The 21,306-nt window shown below is 40.9% G+C and overlaps 1 protein-coding gene across 1 annotated transcript in view; it reads right to left on the minus strand.

Annotated features, from left to right (window-relative positions):
• Necab1 (N-terminal EF-hand calcium binding protein 1) overlaps positions 1-14,460 on the minus strand; it is a 152,222-nt gene extending 137,762 nt beyond the window's left edge. The window contains exons 1-2 of the mRNA XM_036178394.1: positions 14,232-14,460; positions 6,894-6,918 (exon numbers count right to left, since the gene is read on the minus strand). Coding sequence (XP_036034287.1) covers positions 6,894-6,918; positions 14,232-14,330 — 124 coding nt within the window. The 5' untranslated portion in view covers positions 14,331-14,460. The remainder of the gene's footprint in view (positions 1-6,893; positions 6,919-14,231) is intronic.
• Positions 14,461-21,306: the final 6,846 nt, after the last annotated feature.

Here is a 21,306-nt window from a genome sequence, read left to right on the forward strand (position 1 = left end):
GGGCACCATGAGGGTGAGGGCCTATGTAAGAGTTCCTGACAGGCAGACAGAGAGAGAGAGGGAGAGTGGACATAGATAGGTAATAAAAGTAGTGAATTTACAAGATGGCTGGCTTCTTGCTCAGCCAAGAAACTGACAGTTTGTAACAAAGGCCTTATGGGCTTCCTTTCCTCCCAACAGGCCCCCTGCTTTAAGTGCAAGGTTGGATCAGGACATGTTTACATAACAGTTGGGAGCCATCCTGTCTTTCTCCAAAATGACCAACCCTAAATTAGGGAAAGACCATCCCTCAGAGACTTTAAAAGCACAAGACCTCAAGGAGAAGTTGAGCTCAGCTTCCCAAGTCCCGCCCCAACACCTACTTCACAGAAAGTCTTTTCTTTCTGTGTGTCTGCTGTATATGTGTGTCTCCTCAGCCCTAATAAAACTTTTTTACTGGCAAAAAAAAAAAGGAAGATAAAAGAAAAAACAAACAAACCAATTTCATTTTAACTAAATTCTACTCTGTTCCCTGGTATTCTGTTTCCTGACTTCTGAGTGGCCATTTATTGGGCCCAGAAGTTAAATCTAGATTTCCTTCTGTGATATCTGATAAGCCTTGCTATGTAAAGACCAGAATTTTCACGATTTTCTACTTCTGGAAGAAAACGGACACATTTGTGAGTGTAAAACTGCTTTACATATCAGAAAAAAAGAACTATGTGAATAGAAACTTTGTTTGCCCTTATTTTGTTAAAAATAAACCATTAGAGTCAGAATCTGCACTCTAGAGTTCTTCCCACACTCTCAGCACTGTATGCCACTCCTAACAGGGTCCTTCTTAGGGCATAGCTTAAGTGACTCACTGCTCATAGGTACGGCTTTGGCTTCCAGGGTGGCAGGTGTCTAGTTGACTCTCCATTATACTGAAGAAGAGTTGTGGGCACAGAGTTATTTGAGAGTCCTTCAGCAAAATGTCTTATTCTGTTTCATATCTATTTTAAGGAATGAGTGAGAAATTATGAAATAAAAATCAACCTTGTGCTGATAATGTTAATTTCTGGGCATACATCTCAATCTTTCCATGTTGTTTGGGGCCATGTTCCTGATTACAAATAGGCAGGATTTGAGCTGTGTAAGGTGGAGGGATAACTGTCTGTGAAGCACACAGCAAGCACAGCTTCATTACAGTTTCCAAAGACCATAGACCTCTCTAAGGCTCCAAGGTGAGCCTTAGAGGTGAAGACCTCACCTCTCTGTAAAGAAGCTCTACCTGCTGAACCTTTGTTTTAGTCTCTACCTATCTTATTTTCATAAGAGGATCAAATAAACCAAAGTCTTGGAAATGATCTCGTAAGGCTTTTTAATCAATCCTCATACAATCAATTCATTGTTCACTGACTATAACCCAATGTTGTCTTCAAAATATATAAACAGTATGTGAACTGTTGCCCAGGATTTTTCTTAGCTAATGCTATTTCCTGGAGATTTGCTAGTCATACATTTATACCCTTTTCAGCTTTCCAGTGAAATATTTTAACACATTAAATAATATAATTATCATGTATTGCAAAAACAGAACACCGGACTTTTATAGACTAGGGTTACAACTACAACTAATAGTCATGAATTTACATGCTAAAATATATACAATGCATATGTGTACATATATAAGAAAATGAATAAGTCAATTTGGAGTATAAAAAGTCTGGAGCTTTGGTTCATAATGCTGGTTCTGTGTTAGCATGAGATGTAACTCAAAGATAATTATTTAACCCTTATAGCTTCATTTGGTCCAATTAAAAAAGAAACAATGGATACAAATATGAGCTATTATTACCTGGATTGAAATTACTACTGCACTGCTGGTGAAAAACTGTCATCAATAGCCTTACTAAGTTGTGGACCTTGCATGCAACAGTTCTGAGGCAGGCAAGATGAGCTGACTGTGGAAACAGTGGCAAACCTATCACGGAGGTAACCTACCATTTCCTGATTGGATTTGATGCCTGCTTTACCTGGGGAGTTTCACATACGGTACTGTGAACAAGATCAACAGCCCATGGCTGGGGCAGGGAATCTGAAGTGAGGAAGCTACTGTTGTTGTTCTGCTGAATGGACAGGATATATCTGTTGAATTACCTTCAAAATAACAATGCTACATACACAGAAGAGTTTTGCCACCAACTTGGTCAAAGCAGCATCTCTGTTTTTTTGTCAGCAGTGACTTTTAATAGCTCAAAGAACTGAGAATAAATGACTTTTGAAGCCCACTCCTAAGTGAGACAACTATAATATAGTTGTCTCCACCTCCCTCCTCCCCAAGGCTCAGGGAACATTGTTGAAGAAGTGGAGAGAAAAAAGTGTAAAAAAAAATGAGAGGAAGGTGTGGGGAGCAATGTGGAACCCTGACTTTTGAGAGTTACACATCTACTGTATTCCTGACCTCACAGCAAGTATGACAATACACACAAGGTCTGCACAAGATTGGACCTGCCAATACCCTGTTGTGAAATTAGGAAGTGTGGGGGCTTCATTCTTCCCTGAGAATGTGTGAGCAGTTAATAACTGATGAAGGAAAAATGTTTGCTTTAAGCATGCTCCTGTGGGAAATCCTTATGAAACTCAGTAAGTCACTAAAATTAAAGAAGAAGAAACAAGGTATGGAAGAAGAAGAGGGGAAAACTGGGAAGAGGTAGGTAGAGAAAGGATTAGTGAGGGAGGAGGGAGAGAGAGAGAGAGAGAGAAAATATATTATTCATTAAGAAATTTCATAATGAAATCCATTATTGTGTATAGGTAATATAAAATAATAAAAAGTAAAATGCTTCAAAAGTAAAATCTCATTTAGTTCTTTTTTTTAAAAAAAACATTCTTTTTTTTTAAAGATTTATTTATTCATTATGTATACTCTCATTACAGATGGATCTCATACCATGTGGTTGCTGGGAATTGAACTCAGGACCTCTGGAAGAACAGTCAGTGCTCTTAACCTCTGAGCCATCTCTCCAGCCCTGTCATTTAATTCTTAAGACAGCTTTATAACAGAATACTTTCATTAACCCATTTCACAGATGAGAAAACACAGGGAAGATGAATGACTTGTTCAATATTATGTAGCTAGACAGAGTAAGAGGCAGGGTACTGGAGCTCTTTCTCCTCAAATTCTGTTTTTCCTATGGCTTTAAACAGTATACTCTGTGAACTTTCAGACTGATTCAAGACAATGTGTATTAAGATCTTAGGATTGGTCCTAGGCCATAATAGTCAACCATAAATTTTAGTCACTATTAACAATTGGTAGAAATAGCTACATATTAATCAAAGGTCAAACTTGATGAAATAAATTCATATGATTTGGTTTCTTCTTCAGACTTCAAGGTCAAATTGTTGACAATGATCTTCTTACAAATATTTATAACTATTTATTGAGCACCTATGTCATGGCAGGCACTTTGCTCAGACTTTGGGACCTCAGACAGCCCTTTCCTCACAGACTAGAGTAAGAACTACGCCACAGGGCAGTTCAGTCAGAGGTTAATCATTACACAGAGGTCACAGCCGCCATTTACCCACCCTAACCATTTGCTGACAAGTGGATCTGAGCAAGTGCCTATCAACAAGAGGAACTGGATGCCACTGTTCATCACTAAAGCTTTTCATTTTGCATTTTACTAAGCTAAAGAAAAATCTTTTGGCCCAGACACAGAGCAATAAACACCGTATGATCTTAGTTATATGTAGAATCTGAAAAATGTCAAACCCATAGAAACAGAGAGTAGAGTGGTAGTTGCCAAGTGCTGGGCGTAGGAGAAATGAGGTGATGTTGTTAGAAGGATACAAACTTCCAGTCATAAAAGGAGCAAGTTCTGGGGACCTGCTGTGTACATGGGTGCCGATGAATGTGTTAATCAGTTTGGTGCTACCCATTGCATAATGAGTACATATGGCGCAATGTCATGTTATATACACATTTCTATTTTGCCAATTAAATATCCTTAAGTAAAAATTACAAGTAAATTATTTTTATGAATTTGAAATATGTCTGTGTTCTGCTATCATTTTCATTTCAGGCCATGTGTGAGGAAGCTCTTCAGAGTTCTGCATCTCTGGGTTTAATTTTGGGCTTTGGAGATCAAAGAACTGGTAACTCCCCTAAGCAACACTATTTTCAAGTCTGTCTTTCTGCTTAGGATCCTAGCCTGTGATTTAAAAACAACAACCAGACCAAGAACCATCTCTTCAGGACACCATTATTATAGCTAATCCCTAATCATGTACTTTCTCTCATTTATCCAGCAGCTTCTCTTCTATGTCAAACAGAGTCTAAATGCTAATTCCGTCCTCCGGCAGGCAAGCTCTTATTGCGTCTCATCCCTTTCATTATTTCAGCACCAATTAAGCTGTCCACATGGGTCTCCATCACATGAGAGTCTGTTACCAAGAGAGCAAATACACATAATGGCTGCTGATTTGCAACTATAGAATACAATAATTAGATGGTACAGGAAGATGGCTACTTTTTATCTTCTTATTTACACAAGATCACCCCCCTCTACTTTTCTTTTTCAATTCAACATGACTAGTAAATAGCCTTACGTTTCCTCTCCACCAAATCCTGCTACCGGAGACATTACTGAAAGGTCACCAGTTGCTTCATATAGCCAAGGCATCATGACACAAAAAGACCTCACAACTTGGAAATTAAGTTGCTACTGTGTGTGAGCCACTATACCAGAGGTTTTACCTCATTTCATGTATTATTTACAATGATTCCTAACATACATAGAGTCACAAAGTAGAATAACTGTGATTTAAGCCCAGACCTGCTAAACTCTAAGCTTCCACCAACTTTACACCAAGAGTCAGAGTGAAGAATAAGGTAGAGAGAAGGCACAGAGGAATGGACAGATCAAAGAACGTATCAATGGGCAGAGCACCTTCATTAGTAACTTATTAAGCAAATATCCCCACTAGTGTAAAAGTATGCACTGGTCATAGTGTCGATGCAAAGGACAGATTTCTGCCCTAGAGAAGCAAGTTTGGCTAAGCGAACTGGAATCTCGTGGGATCAACCCCAGCCCTTCACTGTAATGGTCTATATATGCGGAAGGGTTAGGAACTCAGAGAGTGGGTGGGGCCCTGCAGCATGGTGGAGACTTCTTAGAATGTGATGCCTTTTGAGCGAGACCACACGCAATATGTGTACATTCTCAAGCTTCCTACAGTGAAATGTCATAATAAGCCATGGTTAAAGCAGGTCTGTATCATGGAGGTGAACGAATGGAGAAATGCTCAGGAAACTGTGTATTTCAGAGGACGGCAGGGTAAACACAGTCAAAGACTGTGCGAGGTTAAGAGCAGGAAGAAGGTGGTTTTTCTCACATGGTTAAAACCAAGCACTAGGAATGGGAGGGAGGAGGGAACAGAAAGGAATCACATTAGGGGAGGAGTTATTGGAAATAAGGGAAATGGAGCTGGCGAACAGGTATTCTGTGCAGCATAAACCATGAGGTTACTATCAGCCACTAAATTCATTCATGTCAATTAATTCATAGATGATTTTTGTTGTGAATATGGGTTGTGGTAACTGGATTTTACTATGATTGTAGAACATGGTAGTTTTGATAGAAAGTGGGTGATCAATAAAAGGTAATATCAGGACTTGACCAGAATTTTGTGATCCAAGGAAACAAAGGTATAACCTGTAAAAATAAGGAGTGTCAGGTGAAAGGGGCCAGGCATATCAGAGTAGCAGACATGTGCTGAAATACACAGCAGCTGCATAAGGACCAGTGTGCTGTGGTATCCTGGGCCACTAAGGCCAGATACCAGGCAGGGTGCTAAAGGATCAGATACAAAAGCATCCTCACTTCCATATTCAAGAGTAATGAAATGATACAAGTGAATAAAAGGCATCCCTCAGTTGGTAATATAACAATTGCTTCAACATAATTTGAAAGAAATATTCTGATGTCAGACCGAGGTTTATGTTAACGAACTCCGGATCCTTTCTCAGAACTCCCTGGATGGACAATTAGGTATTGGAAAGAAAGGCGTGCAGTGTCAGAAAAGCTCTTCTGGATCTGGATGCTTAAGACAAACACAATAGCATGTTTTAATGGGCATATCCGAATGCAATCTTGCCTTGGCGATAAGAAATGAGATTTCCAGAATGGGAAAGAAGTCTTCGTATCCTGAAAGCATCAAGCCATTCTTATCAGTAATATAACTGTAGTGAAATATTTCAGTAGAATGCACTTAACAATCTTTGACTCTATGGGACAAAACTTCTGGCAGAATCAAGGAGTAAAAAATACTTATAAGCTCATAACTGGACTTAGCGTAGCTGCCTCTAAATTTCCAGGGCAGATTTTTAGTTTTGGTTTGCCGCCTCTCACTTTTGTCTCTGTGGATGAGAGTTTCCCATGCCTCAGATGGAAGAATAATTCGGGCTGTTTCCAGGCAGCTATTCCAGTGCCTTTGGATTCCCTTAGGCCACTGTGAGATTGGTGAGCCTACATGCTGGTACCAAACAGGTTTACATTTAAGACGCTTCCTATCTTAGAACTCTAAGACATACAGACGAAATACACCCTGTCAGCTCAGGACACTCTGGGTAAAAGCTGCTATTGCTCTATTTTTTTTTTTCAAGCATTATAGGGAGAAGTCACAGTCCAAGTATGACAAGACTCCTTACTTCAAAGGCAAAATTCCATCTTTCTGTCAAATTTGAGTTCATCTGCCAACTTCTCATGAGTATCTGGAGCCCTAAACTTGAGGAAAATGATAACTATGGCTAAAACTACATTTTATAGGTCAATTTCTAGGACTTTCTACTCCTTTGTTATTCATATAAGATAGTCTAAAATATAATGAATTAATAAATAGAAATTATAGAATTTTGGTCTTACCATTTTTGTCTGCTCTCCTCAGTATCTGGAAAGAAAAGAAGAAAATGTTTTATCATCTTTTTTTTCCTAGGCTGTAGCTCAGTGGTAAAGCATTTACCTAGCATATGTGATGCCCTAGGTTCAATCCCCAGGATTGGCAGGAGAAGAAAGGTTTTTGTTCCTAAATATTGCAATGAATGCCATATTTACACATAATTAATCTGTCATTAAACAAATGAAACCCCAATGTTAAAAGAATGGTTTACAACTGAGATCATCTCTTTAATACTCCACTACCTGGCAGCAGCTCAAATGTCCATCAATAGGCAAACTGATGAACAAAGTGTACGATCACTATTGTAAAGAGGTAGCAGGCAATTTAAAAAGAATCAGCTATCCAAAGTATTTTGCATGTAAAAATTTGGATGTTTCAAAATAATTAGGTTAAGTAGAAAACCTAGACACAAAAATGCCTAGGTATAATTCTAGGTATATACAGTTTTTAAATGCATAATAATATTTAGTGACAGAAAACAGATCAAAAGCTGTCTAATAGTAGTCAAGGCCAAGAACTATGGATTATAAAAGTGTAAAAGAAAATGTTGAGGACAATGAAAATATTAAATGATCTCAAATTTAGTTGTTCCATTGTAGAGGGCATGAGATCTTTGTGCTCACAGATAAGCAATAGAGAAACCAGAAACATTAGTCATGAGAGGTTGTGTCCTCAATGGAGGAAATAAATATCTGTTTTCCTCCCAAAAGCTGGGTGTGAGTGTTGTTAATGACTTGGAGACCTTTGCTATCTGGAGAGCCAAAGCCAAATCCCCAGAATGTTTATTCCAGACTCTCCCTCCCTAGACCTTTAGCTTTGTTTCTCAGTCAACTGAACCCATCCTCAGAGGAGATGCCACATGTCCTTTATAGGCTGCTCACCTATGCTACCTCTATCAGAGAGCATACCAGATCAAGGCCCTTAGGCTATAGAACCCATCTTCATGGTAGAGGTCACACGTACTTTGCAAAAGAGTTTTGATGTAGTTATACCTTAAGCTTTAATGTGTACATGGCATTGGGATAATTGCTACTTGTAGCCAGGAAACCTTTATCCAAAACTCTACTGTACTTGAATATGTCTAAAATAAAATGGTCTGACATTGAACAAGTATGAAGCAGCCCAGCTAAGCCATGCTGAATTGGGTTTCCATTCTTGCCTCTCCACAGCTTGTTTTGCTACCAGACATGGTGCTTTCAGGGACCCCACGTTTCACGTTAAAACTCAACACATTGATACCTTAAATGTGTGCCCTTTAATATAAGGTCATTGTATTTCAATAAAACAGGAAATTAAAAACAGAAAAGAACAATAATAACTGATTGACAAACAGGAGCCCACATAGCTCTACTATGTCATACTTGGCTATAGAAATGTCATCTTGGACCCTCTTTAAGGTGTTTTGATGTGCAGCGATTGTTTGGCCATCTGGTGTGCATTACTCAGTGGTAATGATTTCTAATTATTCTCTGAGAAACTAATCTTTCCTCTACTCTTGGTTTCTATGTTTAAGGGCTGGGTGGAGCATGTAGGCCTGACAGTATTACATTGTTCTGACAATGGCATTTGATGGGTCATGAGCACCTTAGGGTTAATGAATAATAGTCCACACTTGAGCAGTTAGAAGCTTTGTTTGCTTCTGGATTTAAATCTGGAAAGATATAGGCAAGGTATGCCCTTGGACGTTGTGCTATCATATACGCTGTGGGTTGAACTGTTTTCCCCTGAAAGCAGGCGTTGAAGTTCTAGTTTCTTAGTACCTGTGAATGCAAACTTATTTGGAATTGGGTCCTTCATGAAGTGGGGGTCCTGATGTGATGATGACCTTATAAAGAGACAACGATTCAGAGACAGGCATGGAAGAGGGTTCATGACAGACTGAAGTGCTGGAGTGATATAGCTGCAATTCTAGAATGATGGGGGCCAACGCTGCCACTGGAAGCCAGAATAGAGTCACAAAAGATCACCACTGTGCAGCCTTGGGAGAAACTATTTCCTACCAACACCTTCACTATACCCTTCTGACCTCCCCAACTCTGAGGTCTCTTGAGTTCTTATGTGCAAGCCACCCCATCTGTGATAGTTGCAATAGCCTTTTTCTGAAATTAATATAATTTATAACTTGAAACAAATCAACATTCCAGAAAGCTATGTTGAGAGATTAGAAAAACCAAGAGGCACTCTCTGAGGTCCTAGCTAGTCCCTAAGGAGACAACCCCTTAGGGCTATTTATAAAGGCCAATACACTTATTATACATTTAAATCTTAAACAGGTGAGGTATGGATAAATCTACTCTTCATTAAGATATTTTCTATTATAAAATACCATATTATTCTAACAAGTGTCTTTCCTGGAACTTTCCCAGCAACAGATGGGTGTCACTTTAACCATCAGACATAAATGGCTCCTCTGCTTCATAGAATAAACTCAATTACTACAAGAGGATGACGTCATGATAGGAAATATGCTTCGAGTAGACTGACACAGCATTCTTTTTACTGTTCAGCATAGTTGCTAATGGAAACTTTAATGATCCATTCTTCCACTGAACAACTTCTTCCTGTCTTCCAAAATTGAAAGCTACAGCCAAGTTAGGGAAGCAGGAAGCACACCCCGTCTCTTATCTCTGATTGACCCTAAGGTTTGGCTTTTGAACCCTATTGTATACTCAAAAAATGACTAGAATAGAAACAATCACACCTTAAGGAGTTGGGCCCAGGATTTCCATCATTTTGTTGCATAAACAACAACCGGATGTAGCACTCAGGCTTTCAGAGATGAAATTAAGACAGTAGCTCATGTTATTAAACTCTTGTAATTAAGTATGGATAGAACTGCCTTTCCTGCAAATTTTGCCTCAGAGCTCACAAAGTAATAAAAAAAAATGCAATGCAAATGAAAATGGACTTTAGTATGCAGTGTTATCACAGGCAGCTAATCCTAACAGCTGCCCTCACTAGAGGATAGTAAATCAGTTTAAATATGTTCAGGCAGGATGCCTAAACACAAGGGATTCTGCACTTTGCTGTAACTTAAGCATTATAGTACAGATTCTGTTTTTTAACCTCCAAAGATACTCTTTGATGTCCATAAGTGAAATTCCTTATTTCTCACTTTAAGTTATTGAGGACATTTAAACATAAATGTTATCTTGAAAGCATAAATCATCATTCACTGAACTAACAAGTGCCTCAGACCAGGATTCAAGTTAAGATTTAAGATAAAATGGGTTATCAGTCACTTGGCAGGATCCAGGGGAACCGGGATGTTCAGCAGAAAATTGGAGCTCATGCAGAGCATCAGCTGATACACAGAGATAAAGATCTAGGGGATGAGCCCTGGTACACAAGCCTGGGCACTCATAGATCGTTTGGTACCACACCTCTGCTTGCTCTCAGGCTGCAGGGAGGTTGACACTGGAAAACACAGGACTGAAATGTAATCAGTACATTCTATTCCATTCTTCTCAGTTTTGCCCTGGGTACATCCTATGTGGAAAGACACAGCAAAGACCACTATTGTCTAGCCTTCCACTTGGCATTTTCTAAAACGGACAATCTCATTCAAGTAATCCAGTGTGCATGTGTGACTGGGCAAGGCAAGGGATGTGTGACGAAAGCAGAATTCAGTCATAGTATCATGGTGTCAGAAAACCCTGTCTGCTCTCACAATCCTCCATCCCTGTCATCTCTCCTACAAACAAGTATGTGCCGAGCCTCAGAATCAAACATCTTTAGAAAGAGAAGCTAGTACTCATTTTGTTTTGTTTTGTTTTGTTTTTACCAGGTTCTGGCCTTGCACGCCATGTGCCTTGCACGGGTTGGGGTTGATACACTGAGATGGGGAAACAAATGAATGCCAAACTGTAAAGTCATCACTTTTCTGACCTTCTGGCCTCAATCTCACTTTACCAGTAAGATGAAGAAGACCCTCTTCCTTCTCAATTGAAAGCAACGAGAGGCTGGAGGTGTGGGCCAGAGGTAGAACACCTGCCTAGCATGCAAGGCCCTGGGTCAGATGCCCAGCACCAAACAAAGGAAGGGTCAAAAGGAACTTGTTCAAAGAGGGCAGTGCCATCAGATGAGCCGAGATGCAACTCATTTCTTTTGGAATTCCTCTTGTGTCAGGAGCAGAACTGAAGATTCTCCCCACTGCACAGTAGCACAGTAATTAATCAAAAGAGCGCCTGACTGCTCCAGGGACTCACATTTTAAGCATGACTTTGTTCTCCATTACCTGGAATAAGGGAACTTGGGGACAGTAGAGTAGCAATGGAAAAGGAAGGTGATTGTCAGCCTTCTGATCCTTTTGTGCTGCTGTGTGCTGGAGCTAGTTTGGGTCCTGTCTCATGACTCGCAGGTGTGCACTGTGTAAATATGCCCAGCAGCAATGTGCCAGCGTGTTTGGGTACCAGCGTTTGGCAGAGGTCTTCAAAGTCTCACCCTCAGTAGGTATTCTCAAGTAGTTACCATGAAGTTATATGTAAATCTGCCACCTTGGGGATATAATATAGACTATATTTATGCAGTTCCTGTATTAGTTTGTATAAACTAGAATTTAGCTATAGTTGTTTTTTAATTGAACATGAAACACTGACATGCCATAGTACTTCAAATGTACATTGCGTGTGTCCTTTCTCCCTTTGTTTTCTAGACTGTGACCCCATAAAGACAACAGCCTTATCAGATTCATGGCAACTGCTGTGTGTAACATAAGAAAAATGAAAGACAATGACTTACAAAATCTGATTTTCATGTTCATGTCAACCATTTATCTCTGGTTTCTAACCAGCTTGGCGAGTCAAGTCATATTATCAATAGTATCCTCAAATGATGGTCCAATTTCTCTAAGAAGTCTAAAGATCAACTGTTTCAATGATACTTGAATATAAATTCAGTTATCCCCAAATTTGGAAATTAGTCTGTGAGGTGCAAAAGTCCCACAGTGGTTCTGAGTCTTTTCTAGTACAGGCAATACCTACCACCTTCTCCTTATGATTTTAATAGAATTCAGACAGCAACCATTCTTAGCGATGCTACTAAAATATACTAAATCTAATCAAATAAAGTGATGTATTTATGTTTCACATTTTGTTTTCGCTAAAAGCAACAGGATCCAGAAATGAATAATTCAGAGATCCCTAAATAACCAATCCTTTTTCATGTCACACAATTCACCAGAGTGTTAGATTTTTTTCACAAAATAACTCAGAAATGTGTAAACAACATATTTTCTATCCAAGAAAAAATTCAACTGCAGTTAATCTTTTTTTTCTTTTGAGACTACATTTCACTGAAAAACAAGCATGTCCACGCCTCTCCTATGGGCTTTTTTTTTTCCTTCTTCTTCTTTTCAGTTCTAGAAACAGTCATAAGAAGGTAAGGGAACTCTGTCCAAAGATGAAAGTTCCTCAGGACAGGGCCCTTACACTGTTTATACAACTTGGGAACAACCATGTGTATATTTAATAAATGAGATTTAAATTTTTGTTTTAGAAAACTGACTTGAGCTGAGAATGGTGAATGTGTCAGGGTGGCTGACTCTCCTCTTGTATAGCTTCAATTCATTCCTCACCAGAGCACCACCGGGAGTTGTTAGATACATAAAACAAAAAAACAAACAAAATCACAAGGTAGCACTCAGTATCCTTGGAGGGCAGAGCAGAAATAAGGCCGGGATGGATGAAGGTCCTACTTGATCTCAGAATTCACTTCTTAGGAGATTAGTTTTTTTCCTCAAGGCTCTGGATGAGCAAGGCCCTGACTTCTTCTGACCTCAGGGATTGTCTTCTTGTGGCTTGTCTTTACATTCACCCAGTTTAGTTCCTCAAGGGCTATGTCCTGAATGGCAGGGCATGAAGAAATAATGCTAGCTAATGAAAGCATCGACTGAACCTATGTAAAGGTCATTTTTTTTTCCAAGAAGAATAAACTATAACAATTTGGAGCAGCAAAGGTGGAAATCAGAAAGTTGTGTTTTTGAGGGAAGAAATGTCTGGCTCCCAAAGCCCGAATCTTGTGTTGGAACTGCATGGTGATGGAGAAGGCTCCGGGAGCTGGGATTGAACCAGATCAAGTAGCTTACACAAGATTTAATTATTGTTATGTACTTCTCTGCCAATTAAAAAAAAATCTAGAACATTCAAGACAAAATGAGGATTCCTTGTTTCTCTCTCCATTGTCTTCAAAATCTCTGACTGGCCATCATGATACTAGTATTTGCCTCATATCTTAATTTTTCATTTGGCCTCTGGCCCACCTCCCACTTGCTTGGACTTTAATAAGAAATGATGGCTTGGAGAGGGGAAGGGCAGGGACAAGCAGGGCTCCTTGGCATGCTTTGCCCATTTTCCAGCATGCTAAACAAGCAGCAGCTAGACCTGCCCCCACTGAGCCAGACACTACCTCCAGTAAAATAGAGGGAATTTGACAAGTGAGCAGCAGAGGCAGAGCCAGAGCCCAGAAGGTATGCAACCCAGTGACAAGAAAGCCAGGGAACCTAACCAGGCAGCAGAGTGAGAAACAGAACGGAAACAGCAGAGGACAAAGCCAAGCAGAATCGAGGAGCAAACTAGGATCTAAAGCTGCTATGGAGGGAGAAATCACAACACAAGGGGAGACAAACAGCCCAGAAAGAAAAGAATGATCATGTTAGAGATGCGGAGGAAGTCAATCCCCAAGCAAGGAATGGGACCAAAGGGAAAACATCCAAAGCTAGAGGAGAACGCAGTTACAATTTAGGCTCAGGGGAAGAGAATAAAGGGGAACGGAGGGGGCATCAAAAGGAAAAGAATCACTATCATAAAAGAGACCTCGGCTACCGTTGTAAAACGAAAAGCAAATTATGTTCAAAGAAATTGTTTTTGGAGGCAGCTGGGAGAGGTTGAGGGGCATCACAGTTTCTAAGGCTCTCATCAACGCTCCCCAGCACAAGTGGTGGTGCCTATCAGCAAACTGGGCAGCAGGGATGAGCCAGGAGTCAAGTCCTATACTCCCAATGGAGATTCCTGTTTCCATCCCTGGCAGAAGCCTAAGGCTGCTGGGAAGTCGAACTTTTTGGTCTCCCATAACCCTTGTAATCAAAGCTGCAAGTCTGGGACAGCTCTTTTTTACAATTTGGGTGGCGGTCCTTTCCCTGACACTTGCCTAGGGTCCTCTGGGGTGGGGTGAGGACGACGGACAGGAGATAGTTTGGGTGGAGGTCTGAGCTTATAACACCAGCAGCCGGTGGCTGCGCCCGACCCCTCCTCTCTCACAGGGGTTGATGCCTAAGATGCCCACATAACTCCTTCGTCTATACTTACGTCGAGGAAGATGGACATGCCCTTGGACAGCTGCAGAGCAGAGCTGAGCTCTTCAGAGGAGTTGTTGGAGGATGGCGATGTCTCCCGGGAATCCTCCATCCTTCGGAGCCCAGAAGCCTAAGCCCACAGGCGGAGACCGACTGGGCGGGATGCAGCGGCTCGGACCTGGTGCTGTCTCAGCTGCTGCCTCCCCGCGCTCGCTCGGATGCGAGTGGGTGTTCGCTGGGCGCGCGCCTCCCTCCGCTCAGCGCCTCCCCTCCCTCTCCCGCCTCTCTCGGCTTCAGCACGCTGGCTCTCACCGCCCCCTTCCCATGAGCTGACTGCATCTCACTGGGGATCCGATTCATCCCTGCACTTAGCAACAAAGTAGCTCCCCTTGCCTGTGAGCATTTCCTGGCTCTGGCACACCCTTAGCCTCACGCTAGAGGTAACCCTCTGGGACCCTGCCCACCACAAGACAACTTGCAGGACAGCCCAGACCAGGCTTTGTCAGGAACAGGCAAGGGCCGAGGTCAGAACCTCCGGGGCGGGGAGGGAAGGCATGAGTGGAAAGAAGGAATCAAAGTGGTGGAAGCAGGACTCAAGCAGACCCCGGTCCCCGTTCCTGGATTCCTCTCAGGAACGGATGAATAGTTCAGTTTGGAATTAAGGCACTGGGTTTGGCGACCTGCCCAAGCCTGCTTTAGTTACTTTGTTATCTTATGACCCAGAGAATGGCTAAGTCTTTAAACTTCGGTTTTACTAATCGGTAAAATGATCCTCTTGGTGGTACTTAGTTCATAGTTCTGATGTTTACACATGGTGGCACTATCAGGTGTAGGGTGAGGCAAGCCAGGCACATCACAGACAAAGTGTAGGGAGATAGCCTGCTCTTGTTCCGGGGATCCTGGCCATTTGCTTTCCAGCATTTCGTATCCTGGTGTTTCCACGTTGCAACTCCAGCCCAGCACTGTATCTAGTGTTTACAAAGTATGAGTTCGGCTGGGCTCAACTTGGCTGTACGTTGGAATCATTCAGAGCATGTGTTAACTTCAAAATGTCGCCACAGCCACAGATAAATTGTCATTTTTCATTCAGGTTCTCTTCATTTCTCAAAGACTGTGCTTTCTGATGCAGGGTGCATAAAAGGCCTTACAGCTGCACCTTCCCAGTGGAGAATTAACTTGTTCTAGTAGTCAGAAACAGAGGAATTCTGGTAATCTTGCGCTACCATACTCTAAGAAAGCCCAAGCTGTATGGAAAGGAATGTGCAAGTGGGTGTCTGACTGAGGTCCAACTGAGCAGGGCCTTGATATCACCCCAGCCTAATTATTAATATTAGAATGGTCCGTAAAGACACTTCCAGATGACTTCAGCCCCCAGCTCCTTGAGACACTCCTAATAGTCTGAGCCCAAATCCCAGACATCAAAGATACCCAGAAGAATTCCAAGACAGTAAGTGCTGTTCCCCACAGAACTTGGAAGCATAATCAACTATTGATTGCATTTTACTAATAAGTTTTGGGCATCATCCTGGAGCACATAGGCTAAATAAAAAGGACCCCTCACACACACACACACACACACACACACACACACACACACACACCAAACAAACAAACAAAAAAACAGAAATTAAGGCCTGTACTTCACTTTCAGACTCAAGTTCAGCTAGCATGTGGTTGTCACCGTGTGTGTGTGTGTGTGTGTGTGTGTGTGTGTGTGTGTGTGTGTGTGTGTGTGTATGTATGTATGTATGTATGTATGTATATATACACTCAAGAAATCCTGATGAGCCCTGGATTAACAATCACCTAAAGAAGAAGCTATAGAAATTAGGTTGATGCTAGTGAACTCAGACCCGTGAAGTCCAGGGATAGAGAGCACTGAGCTTTATTAAGTCTAGGGTTAGAAAGATGAGATCTGATTAGGGGAGATATTGATTGGAGCTGTGCTTTGAGGTCTATTAATGTCACATCTTGCTGTACCTTATTAAATGCAAACTTCCTTATCCAAACAACTGGAATAGATTCATTCCTTTGACATTTGCATATGGAAAAGAAATTGAAAATCATTAAAAAGTCTAGCCAACCCTTCAAAGAATCCTGCTATTCAAACCACACAGAAGCAAGCGGAATGATGAATGTTATTGAGTTTTCAAACATCATATTTGTGCTCACTATTGACTGAGGAATATATTTTTTGTCAGTAAGTGCAGCCTAAGTCTGGACTCTCTAAGTTGTGTGGGTCTTTCTGCCCTGAAATTCAGCCTTGTGAATATAATAGGCTTATGCTAATCCCATGGGAACAAGCATGGGTGATACAGAATTTTTTTTATTGTAAGTGAAAAACAGAAAAGTAATCCATCACCATTGTTTAAAACTAGAGAACTAGCTGTAACACTTCAGTAAAAACATCCCTGTTTTTACTAACAAGGCATGACATTTTATGTTCCCATGGCTTTCCTTATTTCTTTGAAGGAGCTATCAAGAAGGAACATCAGTGGGCTGAAATGATGACTTGGTGGCTAAGAGCCCTTGTTGCTCTTGAGAGGATCGGGGTTCAGTTTCAAGCATCCACAGGATGACTCACAACTGTCCATAATTCCAGTTCCCCACATGGCACATGCATACATTCAGACAGAACACTGAGACACAAAATAAAAAGAAATAAAAAGAACATGAAACGTAGGGCTAGGGAGGTGGCTCATTCAATACAGGTACTTTCCATGAAATCCTGGCTGAGTTTAACCCCAGAATTCATGGAAAGGTGGAGGAAAGAATGGATTTCACAGTTGTCCTCTCACCCCTACAGGGAGGTCACAGCACACGCACCTGAACATAAACAACACACACACACACACACACACACACACATACACACACACACACACGCGCGCGCGCGTGCGCACGCACACATGTGTGCATGCCCACAAACACATATGCACACACATAATTTTAAAAGTAAATTATTTTTAAAAATCTGCTGATTGTTATTTCATGTGGTGATATATTATGTACCTCAATATATTGTGTACTATAATAAACTTACCTGGGGATCAGAGGACAGAGACAGCCACTGGATAAGACATAAAGGCAAGGCAGTGGTGGCACACATCTTTAATCCTAGCATTCAGGAAGCAGAGATCCATCTGGATATCTGTGAGTTCAAAGCCACACTGGGAACAGAGCCAGATGTGGTGACACATGCCTTTAATTCCCAGCACAAATTAACCATAGAGGTCTGTACAGACAGACAGAAAGTGATAAAGCTGGGAGGAAAAAGGAAAGTGATGTAGCTGGACAGAGAGAGGAAGTAAGATGGCAGGGCACAAAAAGGTGTATAAGGCATGAGTGTACAGAAAGTAGCTCTTTTGGGCTGAGAATTTCCTAGCAGTAAGAACTTGTGGCTGCCTTGTTCTATTCCTCTGATCTCTCAGTTTTCACCCCAATATCTGGCTCCAGGTTTTTTATTAATAAGACCATTTAGGAATTTGTGTTACATCTTCTTTTAATGATTTCCACATGAATTATATTATGCTACAGCTGACTTACTTTTATGACGGGTGTGATGTTCAAGGAAGACTCCACTAGAAATGGATGACAATTAGATTCTCATTCACAGCCAAATTCAATAGGCTTTACAAGTGGTAACCAAACATATTTTTAGTTTTCTTTTATCTAGACAGTGAGCATTTTGAAAACTGTTTTCACACATCGTTTTCCTGAAACGCAGATGCTGTGCTGCTGTGCAGAGCATCAGTTGTAAATGGCAGACAGCTGACTGGAGGGAGGAAATGTATCATCTTTCCAACTAATCTGTAGTGAAGGCCTAGCAAGAGAGAAAGCAAAGGAGATATGAATGTAATTTTAGATTATAGCTCTCAGACCTGCTATAAGACTGACATGAAGGTATTTGGAGCATTTCAGCAGATGACGGCCATATGGAAGTGTATTGAATTTCAATCCATCTCTGCCTTATGGAGGAACTATTATCTAAATAGTGGATATGGAGGAACTATTATCTAAATATCTAAATGAGTATCTGGCATTCTAAAATGCCAGGGATCTATTTTATTTATACATTAAATCTAGGTAGTGCTATCCTTCAGAGCAGTGACTCAGGACCCTACCAGTCTGCTTAATGGACATTCTGTTGCTCTGGCAACCTCAGATCCAAACCCACTTTTTTTATCTGGGGACCTAAACCCAGGGTGTGTGTTCTGAAAACAGGCTGGACTCACATCCTCTGTACAATGGAATATGATTCCACTCATAGAATCTAGTGTAGAGATTGAAATGTAGGCTTAGGTGATGGGGTTCTTAAATCCTTGTCTCTATAGGGAGAGGCATTTGTTGATCACAATGGGTACACAGAAGTGAGTGCGGAGGGGCCACAATGCTGGAAGAGCTCTGCAAACAACTCAATTAAATTAAAGAAGGATTTTGTGAATGAGATTTCCCCTGATTTCTTTCCTGGCAATTGAATTACTGATATTTAGAAAAACAACTGATTTAGTGTCCTGCTACTTAAGTTATCTATAAAACCTAAGAGTTTTCTGGTCAAAGAATAAAGTTCTTCTGAATGTATGATCATGTCATCTACAAATAGGGATAATTTGACTTCTTACTTTCCTATTTGAATCCCTATTATTTCTTCCTCTGTGTTAATGCTCTATCTAAGACTTCAAGCATTGTATTGAATATGAGTAAAGAGAATGGACACGCTAGCTTGTCTGTAATATTAGGGAAAATTTTCTCAGTGTTTTAGACAATTTGAATAATATGATCTAAGGCTTCTCCTATACAGCCTTTCTGGTGCTGAAATATATTCCTAGTAGTGCCACTCATTCCCACTGGGGATCACTTTCTTTCAAACCACCATGTGTTGAATCCAGCAGTGGCCTTAACTGGTCCTATGTTTACTTTATTGGGAGGTTGGGTTTTGTTTTCTTCTGTTTTTGTTTCCCATTGCTTCAACCTTGTTACTTGCTGTAGGTCTGTTTAAGTTGTTTCATCTCCTCTTAACTTAATTTTGGTGGGTGCTGCACTTAAGAATTTATTCAATTAAAAATTTCAATTGAATTGTCTGTCACACACACAGACACAGACACAGAGACACACACACACACACACACACACACACACACACCTTAGCTCTCAATTTTATTGTCTTGAGTCTTTTCCTTTTTAAAATTTTTTTCCATTTTGTTATTTTTTGGCTGGTTTAGCTAAGGAAATGTTAATCTTATTCCATAATAGCTTAACGAAATAAAATATCTGGTAATAATGTAACCTACAGTAAAAACCTTAAAATGCTGAAGAAAGAAATTAAAGACACTCAAATAAAGATCTCCCATGTTCGTGGATTAGCAGACATATGTTGTAAAAAAACAATAATAATGGCTGAATTACTGAATGCAGGTTACAGATTCAGTGCAACCATTGTCAAAATCTAAAGACATTATTCACAGAACTACAAAAAACAATTCTAGAGCTCATGGGGAAGTACAATGCCTTGAACAGTCAATGCAGGCATAAGCAGAAAACAACACTGGACACCTCATATACCTGATGTCAAGTTAGACTTCAGAGCTGCATTAGGAAAAACGTAGCAGTACAGCACAAAAGCAGAAATGTACACTAATGGAACAGAGCAGAACACCCGGAAATAGACACATCCAGGTACAGAGGCCTATTTATTCACAGAGGTTTCAAAAGCATGCAGGGAACGGTGATTATTTTCCAACAGATGATTCTGGAAACTTGTGCATCCACACACAGAAGAAGAAATTAAATTCTGAATCTCTCATCCTAAGCAAATATCCATTCGAAACTGGAACAGCTCTTTCCTCCATCTTGGTACCTGGAGAGGCCTACTGGGAGCAGGACTTCTGAAAGGCAAATACGTCTGGAAGGCTGTGAAGAAAGGGCATTTTTACTGTAAGTGAGGTCTCCAGAACCAAAGAAAGCATCCAATTCTTCTTAAAATTGAAGATGTTTATGCCTGAGATCTACTCAGACAAGAGCTGTGCTTATGTGTATAAAACAAAAACAAACAAACAAACAAAAACAAAAACAAGACAAACAAACAAAAAAGAAACAACACTGTGATTTCTGGAAGCAAACCAAACAAAACCAGAATAATTTGGAGAAAGGTCACTAAACCAAATTCCAAAGCAAACTTCCCTCAAAGGCCATTGCACACAGAATCCATGTGATGTTGTAGCCCTCCTGGATTTAAACTCGTGAAAAGCAAATAAGCAAAATTTAAATAATGGAGCAAAGAGCTTAATAGAAGACCTGAAACTCTGAAACTGCTAGAAGAAAACATTTCAAGACATAAGCATAAGCAAGGTTTTCTAAAAATGACTCAAATATCACAGGAAATAACCCCAAGATTTGGCTAATGGGAGTCCATGAAATTAAACATCTTCTGTACAACAAAGAAAGCAGTCCTGATGTGGAGGGGCCCCAAAATAGCTTGACCACACAGCAGCCATGACAGGCTTAGGTGCCTAGACACAGCTTTTGTGACAGGCTTACTGGCAGGCAACACCCGGATCCAGGAAAAGCCTTAAGCTGATACCACCCAGGGGTGAGGAAGGACCTGACATCCCAAACATTCCAAGCATTAGATAAGGTGACCAGATGTCCTTGAGTCTAGCACACACCTAGTTTTGTTTTACAGATACCTCTAGACAACTGTCAGCCAATCAGGGTCCTGGACTCTGGAAATCCCCTCACCCCAACCTCTGGCATTATAAAAACTCTGCCCCACCTGAGCTCAGGGCTCTCTGCTCTCACCGCTGTGTTGGACAGACAGAGGGACCAAGCTCTGGAGCTTGGAATAAAGGCTTGTTGCTTTTACATGCAGGATTCGGTCTCCATGGTGGTCTTTTGGGTATCCCTGTGATCTGGGCATAACATTTGGGGGCTATTCTGGATCCCCCAAGCCTACCGGGACTACCAGCCCAAAGAGTTGGCCGATATGTTTTCTGTGTGTCTGTGTCTACTTGTGTCTACTTTTGTGTTTTCTGTTTACTTTGGTTTGGTTTCGTTTGGATATCCTTTCGTAAATGGACCTTTAGGGGCCA

This window comes from Onychomys torridus, chromosome 2 (genome assembly GCF_903995425.1).
Source record: "Onychomys torridus chromosome 2, mOncTor1.1, whole genome shotgun sequence".
NCBI classification, from domain to species: Eukaryota; Metazoa; Chordata; class Mammalia; order Rodentia; family Cricetidae; genus Onychomys; species Onychomys torridus.